This window comes from Artemia franciscana, chromosome 11 (genome assembly GCF_032884065.1).
Source record: "Artemia franciscana chromosome 11, ASM3288406v1, whole genome shotgun sequence".
Lineage (NCBI taxonomy): Eukaryota > Metazoa > Arthropoda > Branchiopoda > Anostraca > Artemiidae > Artemia > Artemia franciscana.
In genome coordinates, this window is record NC_088873.1 from 31,453,232 (window position 1) to 31,465,726 (window position 12,495).

General features: G+C 34.8%; 1 protein-coding gene across 1 annotated transcript in view; it reads right to left on the minus strand.

Annotated features, from left to right (window-relative positions):
• Window positions 1-12,495, minus strand: part of LOC136033093 (eyes absent homolog 2-like) — a gene marked incomplete in the record, with an annotated part of 134,372 nt that overhangs the window by 33,799 nt on the left and 88,078 nt on the right. Inside the window, 1 exon segment of the mRNA XM_065713700.1 lies at window positions 2,056-2,114. Within this exon segment, the coding sequence (XP_065569772.1) occupies window positions 2,056-2,114 (59 nt within the window).

Sequence of the window (12,495 nt, forward strand, 5' to 3'; positions counted from 1 at the left end):
TTTTACTGAAATTTACAAACTCCAACTGAAATTATATTGAAACTGAACTGAAACCGAATATAAATTAAACTGAAAACTAGACTTAAACGGAAAGCCCTTTATGTACAAATCCATCCAATAGATCAGTACTGCATGAGATTAAACCTGAGTTCGGTTATTAGAGTCGTTAGTTCATCGTTAGTTCAACTGCAGGATTACTGACGAAATGCCATATCACAAATATTTGAGAATTAGCTAGAAGGTGAATAAGGTTTCACTGACGGTATTTAGGCATATTTATAGAGACAATAAATGTTTCACTAACTCTATTTGAAAGACCACCCGTTCTAATTCTGTATTAAATATAAATAAAAAAAAGGCTTCTAATTCGTATATTTGCTACTATAGGTTTATATTCCTCGTTTAAGCCCTGGAACAAAAATTTGTTTCCACAAAAGGTATCAAACAATTGTCTTTGTTCTCCAATAAGATTATAAAAATGTGAGACAAAGCCTACATATACCGTCTCTTTTTTGGTATGACGCTGGGTTTTAAGGCATTTGGTGTTGATGCTTTAACAATTTCTCAAATGCATTTCTGAACAGATATTTCATTCTAAAAACAGATTTATTGTCTATTTATTAACAATATGAGGGCTTGGCAGTTCGAAAAAGCATTCATGATTCTTGTTAATCGTGACGTACAATAGAAATCAAACAATATTTTGAAGTGCTACTAGCGTTTTCTTCTAGCCTTGTAAGAGCATTTGCCTGGAAATGATAATAGCGCTTTTATACAGACAATATAGCGTAGTTCTTGGCAAATATACCCTTTATAGAAAATAACTCTAAAAACACAATATTAAGAAATATATTCTGTTGAATCAAACGTTCAAACTAAATGAGCCAGCGAAAGTGAGAATCAAAATGAGTGAAAACTCGAACTGATTTAGTTGCCGCTCTATCTCTTTTTCAATAGGAAAAAAGGAAGAGCAGCCAAACAGAAAAACTTTCTATAGTTCAAGATGGATCTTCTACTAGTTTAAATAGTTATAAAGCTTAAATTGCTAAATTTTAAACTATGCTAAATTTTAACTGCTAGCTTTAACTTTAACTTCAGCATCGTAAGGGTCTTATTTTGGTCTTCGTCTTCATCGCTAGAAAATACCCCAGATTTGCTTTATTCTTTCCGTATTTTATAAACTGAGGTTAAAAGCTGAAAGAACTAATGACATCACGAATCTATATGGCAAAAATAATAATTTTCTTGACCTTTCTTTGAATGGTATTTGAATAGTTGGTAATAATCTTTTTTTCTCAATTAACTTTAAAGATCATTGTGCTTTTTGGCAGTATGATATTTTAAAAATCAAATGTTTTCAGATATGCTATTTTTATTCTCATTTTTGAAGCTAATATACCCACCTCTTCGCATTTTGTCTCTCATTTCCACCATTGAACTAGTATTCGCATTTCCTGTGCATGCGTATACCATTGTTTTATTGCCAGAATTTTCCATTTACGTTAGAAAAATTTAAATCTAATGTACTATAAAGCAAATAATGCTATTTAGATGTTTTCAAAGGTTATTCAAGAAAGTATTGGAGTTTGATCTAAATCATATGGTAGAAATTTTTGTAAAAAAAAATTCCATTTATTTAACAATTTCACAAACCCTTCCCCGGATATGGTCTGCCCGTCTGTAAAATAAATGTGATCATAAAATTGTACCGCAGAAATACTCTGTCACAGCAATTAACGATTAAATTCACCTTTCACCGTTTTCAACTTTTTCACCCTTTTTTTTTGTTCACGAAAAAGTAGTTTAAGTGTTTTCGCCGGATAGGTTTGAATTCAAAGACCTTAACCCAAGGGAGTGTAATGTCAAGCATTCCCACTGTGGAAAATGTCTGGTTGCATTCTGAATATCACTCGCAGATATAAACACATTTGTGGCTCTGATTGTGCCACTTCCCCTGCCTTGTTCTCTTTATAACTCTGATGTATGTGAACTAGCGTCTTAAAACATTAATAATATCAATAACATGAAGCTTCATAATAACAATATGAAACTCACCCCAATTCTTGCCCATTGTCATCAGAGGAGACATCGTCAATATGTACTTGATCACATTCCTGGAAAAAGGAGAAATAAGAAAAAAACAATATGAACACAAGAGACCACGGAACAGATTTAGAACATAGGGGGGGGGGAAATAAAAAACTTCTTCCAAGGTGTTGGGCCTGGTGCTTGAAAAGGTGCATATCTAGTACCAATTATCCCAGTATCGTTTAATTGGATCATATTTTAGTTTCCATTATATATCTAGCCGGCATAACTGGTGAATCTTAGTAGAGATTCGCTCTACCCTCCCTCCCTCTGACGGATGTGATGACAGCTATTAAAATCGTTCCTAATTTAAACGCATTAACAAGTAAGGGTTAACAAATTATTTCCGCCTTTTTTGCTTCATCACTTCGAGCAGTTTATAATTTATCAATTCAAGGGCTAATGGTTGTCATTTGTCACCCATCATTGATATAATACAATGAGTTTGCATAAATACGAAGAATCTGTTGCATTAAATCGCTTGTTATTGTTGTTGATTTGCATACAAGAATATGATGACTTTTCCAAAATGCGTATCATAGCATCAATCTATCTATCGTGATTTAATAATTGATATAAGAGATTGTTTTCGAGATTCTAATTATTCTAACGAAATTACGTCTTAGAATGACAAAATAAAGTTGTTCTTAGTGAGCCAGCAATAAATGAATCATTCCGTCAGTTGAAATAGGCGTGTTATTAGATTGCCGAGGTATAATTTATACAGTAAATGTCAATTAAACACATAAACATTTTTTTCATTTTGCAACTTAACACTTCGGGGTAATGAACCGTAAGGAAAGAACAACCTATGCCAACAAAAGCCAAAAAAAAAAAAAAAAAAAAAAAAATCACTAGAAGCACTTATATCAAACTAGTGTCCTAGAATTGCAACAAGGATGTCATTTGAATGTTATTCATAAGTTCACGTGCCTTTTTCAATAGCTTAGATTAATCAAAGGACAGCTATGCCCCCTCCCATACCTTTTCCCACCTTATTGCTTTATTTGCCAAAAAGCTGCAGATATTTTGGTCAAGAGTATTTTACATTTTTAAAAGATATTGCACGAAAGGGATCTCAAATAATGCAAACGACTAACTTTAGATGAAAAAGTGTGTCAATGAATCGCATTACAAATGTGAAAAATATTGTCCCTTTTTGGGATTACAACCGCATAAAAATTGTATCTGAAAAATGATAGGATCTCAAGGATCTTCCCTCTTTTGCACAAACAAGCAGATTACCCAAATGCCATATTCTAGGCCCAAGGTCCAATTTTTAAACTTTAGGAGAAAGGAGAGAATACCATCATATTTTGCATTAAAACTGAGAGCGAACATAGTCCTCCAAGTTTCAAGGACCCATAACCTCCTACTCCCAATATCCCCTAAAACTAGAACCATTCGGAGGTCTGTTCAATTTGAACCGATGGTTCAGAATATTGAACGAAGACTCTTTCGAACAGAAGCTCTTTATGGAGGCAACCGTCATGAAATACTCGAACATAGCATCAAACAGGCATAATTAGAAAAAAGAAGTTTGTTCAAATAAAAGTAAATAGTTACACTAAAACCCATAGCGAAGCAAAAACACCCTGTACATGATTGGGACTGCTAGCCTCGTCAGCTTCATCCCCATTTTCTACACTGAAGTTTGACCTTTTCCCACCATAACTTTTTCTATCTCTATGATCAAGGGCCTCATGAAACATATCTTGATGAAAAACGTAGGATTCTTCGTAGAGCACTAACAGGATAACCTGTTGGACGACCAGTGGAATAAAGCAAAAAAAAAAAAAAAACAACAATGCGTATACCCTCTTGTGAGGATCAGAAACCTATTAACTCTGATTGAATAGCGCATAATGAGAATTACTCGTTTCAGGAATTCGTTGTATACTGCCAACCGATTGTTTTCAGAGATGAAGATTACTGATTTCCTAGGAGTTAGTAGCACAACCAATTATATAGATAGATGACCATCTGCTATCAGATTGATATCTTTAGTATGGACAATTTGAAGGAAGTCATGCGTTGCCAGTTGCCACCTCCTTTTAGTCTTGCAAAATAATATAGTTATCACTGCTAATAATTGGCAGTTTTTCTATGGATTTTTGAGTACAATGCCCCATCACAGGAGGTAATGCTTCTCTTACAGTGATTAATTTCATGAACAATTCACTAATCAAAGGAACATATGTTATTAACTTGCACAAGTGTAGATGGAATTAACCGGAAGTGCCTCGAATTTTGTCAGCTGCGCAATCCCCAGATTGAGAAAAATTGATCGAATTGTGTGGTCGGAGCAGTGCCCTTTAAAGAACTGATTCCATCCTTTCATGACAAGTCGATGCAACTGATTACTGTACAATAGTACGATATTTAGGGATTAATTAACTGATATTTCCTATTTTTGCATTTGGTCTGGTGACCATGGGCAGGTGGTCTCGCGCTCCTAAATCCCCTTCCCTTCCTATTCAAGTAATGTATTCAACTCCTCCAGAAGTTCTTATTTTAAAAATTGTTCTAACTTAATTAATTCTATTTAATGTTTTTAATTATTAAATTTATTTAATCTAATCTAATTAATTTAATGAATAAATAGATAGATTTAAACCATAAAAAAATTATTGAATAATGAATAAATATTTCATGAATAAAAATGAGTAAAATAAAATTTAATGAATTTAATTAAAAAAAAAGTTCTAATTTTTAAAAATTTTGTTTCTACAGCATTATATTATCATCATTTTGTTTCAAATATATAAAGTTTGACGGCTCTCGTTATAGTATTTTAAGCAAATCGTATGTTGATTAAGTGATTAAATCGCACTTTCGTTCAATTAGAAAGGTACTGGTATCGTTGTTGGTTAAATTCATCATCGTTTGTCCTATCATGTTTTTTTCCAAAAATCAGTTCTTAGTAAGAATGTTAGAAATAGGGACTCTCGTTGTAGTATTTTGAGCAAACTGTATGTTGATTAAGTGGTTAAGTTTCACTTTCGTTCACCAACAACGATGATGAATTTAACCAACAACGGCATGGTTGTTGGTTAAATTCATCATCGTTTGTCCTATCATGTTTTTTTTCTTCCAAAAAATCAGTTCTTAGTAAAGATGTTAGAAATTTTTTAAAAATTAGAACTTCTGGAGGAGTTAAATAAATTACTTGAATAGAAGGGGAGGGGATTTAGGAGCGCCAGACCGCCTCCCATGAGATGTGAAAAGTGAAAATCATCATTTTGTACTTTTCGAAAATGTGATGGCCTGCTGTTGGGCTCCAAAAAGTATTGCTCCAAAATAATTAAGAATCCACGGATTAAAATTTCGGCCATGTCCCTGGATAAGTCCCAAAAAATCGCGGTTACAGTCTCGGAAAGAGAAAAATTAGTTCTTAGTACCTGTTCAAGAAATCACAAAAAAAGAAAATAAGTGCATTTCTGTACAGATGTTTGAAATTTTATAAGAATTAGAGCTTCTGGAGGAGTTAAACACACTACTTGAAAAGGAGGGGAGGGTATTTTGGAGCTTCAGACCGCCTCCCATGAAATCAAAAAATAAAAAATCGTCCGTTTTTGTACTTTTTGAAAACGTGATGGCCCGTACTAGGGCTCCACAAAATATTGTTCAAAAATAGCTCAGAATCAACTGATTAAGATTTTGGCTGTGTTCACAGATAGGTCCTAAAGGTACCCGGTTACAGTTTTAAAAAGAGACAAATCAGTTTTTAGTATAAGTTCTGCGAGAGGGAAGTGACAGATATTTGGAACACCGGGAGCTGAACACATTCTCATTCCATTCACAATGTTAAGGTCAAGCTAAGAGCAATTCCAATTAATTCAACAAATATATAACGAGCAGTATAAAAAACACCTGGTAATATGAGCAATTTCTGGCTATCAATTTTATTTCTTTTAGTATAGTGTCATACCTTGTGTTTCTCTATATTTTCCCACACCTGCCTTAAAAGGGTGACGTAAATTATGGAAATCAACGGAGAATTCACACTAAACTGGTAATACTTGCTTATTTATTCATTACTTTTTATAGAGTTTTTAAACAAATACTTTGACACTGCAAATAGAGGCAACGGCTTCATTATGTGTCATATTCAGCACAAAAAGGCTCCACCAGGTAAGCTTATTTTAGCTCCTGGATCAAAAGCAGCTTAAATTCATTCCTAAGAGTAAGAATTTCAGTTTTGTTCTTCTTTCGGACAAAAAAGTTGTTTATGAAATTTCTTGCATTAAATACACTGTATTTTAACATTTGTTAGTTTAATGTTATAAGCTCTTTTTTTTTTTATAATCTTTAGCGTTTCAGACCTCAGAACACACATAAAAAAAAAACCGTCAACAGATGAGCGCTTGAGAAACATATGATTACTTTCTTGAACTCAGGATATAGAACTGCGTTAAAAACCTTTCTTAACCCATTAAATGAAATCAATTAGAGCAGCTATAGTTGGCAAAAAAAAATTAAATGTGTTTTATTTAAGCTGTGGACCCATTCGGTCGTCCCAAACGGAAGGATGGACAGATTTAAAGGAAATATGAACTTCTTGGAAAGGTGTAAAGAAGGAAGCTTTGAATAGATTGGGATGGAGGAGGAACGCACGTGGCTGTGTTGGCCTCAGTCGGCTTGATGGTGCAGTGAGTTGTTAGTAGTAGTAGCAGTTGTGTGGGTAACAGCGATAATTCTAACTGCATTTTGAATTATACGAGGATAGTCTTATGCAATTACGAAAAAAAAAAAATGCCATGAACTAATAAAAGTTCCATTGTCTTCCTCAGACTCAGTGCAGTTCAGCCATCTTGAATTCAGCCATCAAAATTCAAGAATGTTCGACGCATATATGAACATCTAAAGAGCTGGTGTTTCTACAAATATTATCAATGCAATGGGAAATATTAAGGTCACTCGCTTAGGAAAATACATATACAAACAGTTCGTGGTAACGAACTGTAAGTAAGGAGTCACCCGGCTGAATAGTAACCGAAACTCTAAAAAAATGGAATTTTGATACCAATAGATGCATCAAAAGAATCGGATTTTTAGGCTGATTTTCAATATATAAGTTTCATCTAGTTTATTCCTACCCATCAACAGTTACGAGCCTGAGAAAATTCGCCTTATTTTCGAAAAGTGGGAAAAACCCCCAAAAGTCATAAAATCTTAACGAAAATCACACCATAAGATTCAGCGTATCAGAGAACCCGACTGTAGAGGTTTCAAACTCCTATCTGCATAAACGTGGGATTTTGTATTTTTTGCCAGAAGAAAGATCACGTATATGTGTTTATTTGTTTTTTTGTTGTTGTTTTTTTCCAGGGGTGATCGTATCGACCCAGTGGTTCTAGAATTTTCCATGAGGGCTCATTTGAGCGGAAATTAAAAGTTCTAGTGCCCTTTTTAAGTGACCAAAAAATTAGTGAGCCACTAGGCCTCCTCCCACGCTCATTTTTTCCCAAAGTCACCAGATAAAAATTTTCAGATAGCCATTTTGTTCAGCATAGTCGAAATATCTAATAACTATGTCTTTTATGACAACTTAATCCTCCACAGTACCCAGGGGAAGGGCTGCAAGTTATGAACTTTATACCCATTGTTTACGTTTGGTATTTGTTATTGCTAAGTATACAGACGTTTTCAGGGGGAATAGTTTATGGTGGGGGGAGGAGGTGGGGAGATTGGGTTACGCGGGAGGATCTTTCCATGAGTAGGGACTGTCTCCTACTCAACACCCCGCTCTTTGCCCTAAAGTTTGACTCTTTGTCACAATTCTACTCTTTAAAACAATAAAAACTTAATTTCGCTCCTTGCTTCAGTTAAAAAACCTCTGTTTTATTTAATACAAAATGGAGATAGCTAAGAAACAGACGTATATTTAGAATGAGAATTTCTTTCTAAATCCAAATTTAAAATTCATTTGCGTCTAAAATGAGCTTTACTCCTAACACTCTCATGTGCAAATATATATATACCCTGAATTGTAAGTCTATAGATGCAATGAACTTTCCGTTAGTCACTCTACTTCATATTGATTTGACACTGTGTTAAAAATAATGAAAAATTTATTGCAAATATATAATTCAGGCCATATATTTGAACATTAGGCGTAATGTTCATTTCTGGTGCAAATGAATGACACGTTTGGATTTGGTATGCAATTCTGTTTCTAAGTGAACGTCTCAATATGCCGTTATTAACTGACAGGTCTAAACCTATCTAAATTTTGACAAAAATATTTTACCTTAATTTTGGGTCTTCAATTTCTTTTTCATTTAAAGTGTGTCTATTTCTTAGTTATCTTAATATTAGTGCAACTTCTGCTTCGGTGGCGTTAATACGTAAGTACACAAAATAGTCTGGGATAGTATATAAGGGAGATAAGTTCTAAGCAATAGATACGCATTTAACTTTGCCTTGTCTTCGTAGATGTAATTGTACATCCAATTGCAAATTTAAGCTATTATAAAATCCTACTACAACTTAAGTTTCTGAAAACTGGCCATACCACAACTGCAAGTATGAAAGTGAATTACATGCCTCACATATTGTATGCAGTTGTTTTGCACCTGTTCTGATATCTCGACAAACAAAAATAAAAACCCCATTAGTCAACGACAAAAGTACCACAAGACTGCCACTTTAGGGTGCGCCTATAACTAGAATCATAATTAACATAAAATACCTGCAATCAAACAATGCCGACGAAATCGACTTTAACTATTTGCATCTTAACTTTGCAGCGGAAGGGGCTTGGCATCTTTCCTTGACTGACAGACATGAAATTCACCGACAGCTTCACAGATTAAAATAACTAACCAGACCTATATTAAAACAAATATCCCCATATTCACCTGCTAAACCTTGGATTAGGTATTAGTCAGGGGTGCAAATTGGGGATGAAGGAGACATTGACCCCCCCCCCACTAAGATTCTGAAAACATCTTTTTATCTTTTTTTAATTGAAAAATAACGCCATTGTGATCATGAAGTAAATGTGAAATAAATGTAAAAATAATTGTGATCATGAGGTAAACATCCCAGGACTTCAGAGAGTGACATGATACATCCATTACATTTTTTTTTTTTTTACTTTGTTTAAGTCAGAATGGATTTTACAGTGTTTGAATAGCTCTAAGAGCTTGTAATTCTAAATCTAGTTATTCAACGCAGAGTTGTTCAAGGGGGGCAGGGCGGCTAAACTGAGCGCTGTGGCTTAGAGAAGGCACCGCGGCTTGGGGGTGCCACTTTGATCAAACTTTTCACTTTGATTCGGCTTTTTTTTTAGTCGGTAGGTGGGCGCAGTAGCTAATTTTTCCCTAGTCACCACCAACCCTAGAAGCGACTCTGACCCAATGACTATTTCATTGGATTTGCTCTATAGGAGCTGCTCCCCTCCTTTGGTCACCAAGAAAGAACAGGTGGGCCTTTGAAAACAGGAATATTGCAAAAAAAAGAACTTGTAACAAAATTGAAGACTTTCACCCCCGTTTTGCTTTTTTTTTATTATCTATAGGTTTCGTTACGTTTTATTATGCTATAATATGCTTGTGTTCAAAGCATCCATTTCCGAAACAGCCTTGGTTTGCAATAAAGAGACCCGTACTGTGTTCAATTAGAAGGCTCAACAACCCTGCTAAAAGAAACTGAATGAGGATGAAAGGGCCCGTTTGTAATACTTGCGATATTCCCTCTAAAGTCGTAAAATTGTTCTATAATTTGTGGCTTCTTTGCGATTTTTTTTTACGTTAACTCCTCCTCTTCCTTCCAGAGATATTCCTGCCAATGTACCTAATAACTGTAATTTTCCATTCCCAGGCCCTTATAGGGGCGTTCATTTCATAACCGGAGGATAAACATAAAATATTTTGTAGTTTAGTATCTTGAGTAGTACTGCCGCCTCTGGATAATTTATTATTTATAATGACTGAAAATCATTTATCCACATGGCTGAAAATCGGCAAGAGTGATAGTTGCCATTATTATCGGTACATCTATACCTCATCAACAATTGGTGTCATGGCAGAGATTGCAAAAGAATAGGGATAAATAAATAGACAGATCGAGGATTTTTTTTATTTAACTATAGGGTTTGCTTGCCTTTCTAACAGAAAGGCAAAAATTTAATAGTAACTAACTAATTTGAAGATCTTAGAACGCAATTGCATTAAAATGAAATCCGCAACCAAGGAAGGGGAGCTTAGGGGGTTTGAACCTCCCTGAAATAGTTGTCCGACTAGTAAAAACGTAACAAAAATGAATATAATCATTTTTTTGATACATTTTTGGAGTTTTTTTTCTGGTAAAACCCAGCTAGAAACAATCTTTTTTTAAACCCTTCACCCCTGAAAACATCCTCTTGTTACCCCTCCTCCATCGAAAAAAATATTGCATACAACCCTGATTAGAACCTATCACCATATTCGTTTCTTTTCTTCTCTCGTAATTGAGCCATCTATCTTTTGAAGTTACAGAATTCTAAACAGAACGACACGCACATCCACGATACGCCGTTGTAAATTACTATTAGTGTACGTGTATAATTAATTACTTTGATGCTCTGTTTTCTGATCATCAAATTTCCTCACTTAACCTCTGCAGGTTGATTCCATTAAGGATAACCTTAATGCTATTGAGATAAATATACGCCAAAGCACAAATCTAGTTGTTTACTCACGCGACAGCCTAGGATTTTGGAGGACATGGGCCTTTGTGACCTTAAGCTCGCTTCAGGTAGGTTAGCCCATCCATACGCAGCGCAGTACTTACACAGCGCAACCTTTCATGATTGCTGTTTTTCAGTGGGAAAACGAATTCAGAGAATACTTTCATCATATTTCAGTATTCATAGCAGTTTCCATAATGCATCTTACGCGTTCTTGGGATTGGCAAACATTGAAACGGATAGGAAGTATAGTTAAATGATCAAAATATATGGGCAAAGTTGGGTGGTTACTTCGCAGAAATAATATTAATGTACATCTTATAACTCCAAGTAAGGAAATAACAATACTATTTTTAGGTATAAAACAGAGACGTCCGTGCGGGAGGAGAGGTATTCAGGTCGTTACACTGCCCCCAGCATAAATATCTTGATTTCTACAGTTTACCCCAAAATCTCCATGATTTTGCCATAATTTCGTCTGTTCTTCAATGCCCTCCCTTGAGAAAAGTAAAATTCTTGCGTGCACGCCTCGACAAACTAGCTTTTAGAAGTACAAGTCTAATGACAAACTAGAATCTAAGTAGTATTCGTCCAGACGACAATATTTTATATATTTTCCAAAACAGCTTTGGCTCCCGTGGAAATCCTAAAGGGATATTTGAAAATAACAGAACCACATAAAAAAAAGAAAGAAAAAAAAAGATAAGAGCGGAAACAGGAAAGACAAATACTAGGTTTTCTTTTTTTTCTTCTTTGAAAAGTATCAAACAAACATCTTAGATCCAAAAGGGAAATTTTTTCAAGACAGTAGAATTCAATCCAGTGAATATTTCGGCCCATTGTCCAAGGTCCGTCTTCAGCACAACACTAGAAATATATATATTATAGGCCAAAATATTCACTGAATTGAATTCTACTGGCTTGGAAAAAACTTCCCTATTGTTTCTAAGTTGTGTTTTTTTTTTATATGGAAAGGCAGTGTGGTCATCGTCGCTATTTACTTTGAAAATTAGTTTTCTTGCAAATGAAAAACAATTCCTTATTGCTAGTGCCGTGGCCAATTTGGCTTGCACCCATCCATGCATGCGCAGGCAAACTCTTCCCCAAGTTCAGAGGGGAATTGTGGGCCAAACCCTCAAATTTTATGAGCTTTCGATTCGTCTCATTCTGTTGATATAAATTAGCTGATTCTACTGTTTAGGCTTGCTCATTTTTGCCCCTGCAAAATATTTTTACAAACCTGTATGTCAAGATATGTTGAAGTAAAAAAGAAGTGTATGAGTATGTTTGGGCGTATAAGTGTGCGATATCAAGCAACAGACCACTGCGACACCAAAATCGGCTAACAGCGCAAAAAAGCCATTGTCAACTTGGGTTATCTTTGAAACATTAAAACCTACAAGTATATCAGTAGCTATCTCACAGCTAGACTATTAAAACAATTTCGCAGAACCAATCTAGTTAGAAATTTTTCTTTTAAATTGAATAAGAGCTTTGAAGCAAATAATGCTAGAAGCAGCACAGAACCCTTTGAGCCTGGGTAAATTCATAAATACTTGCATGTTACACATGCTTGCTTGCCAACAAAGAATATTTTTTTAACGTGCATAACACTAAAAAAAAATTTTTCTGCATCGAATCGATTTAAGACGTAATTGCTGATTTAGACGGTCACACTGTATTAAATACTAATTTCGGGTTTGAAAGAATAAAACAAAAATTAATGCAAACAA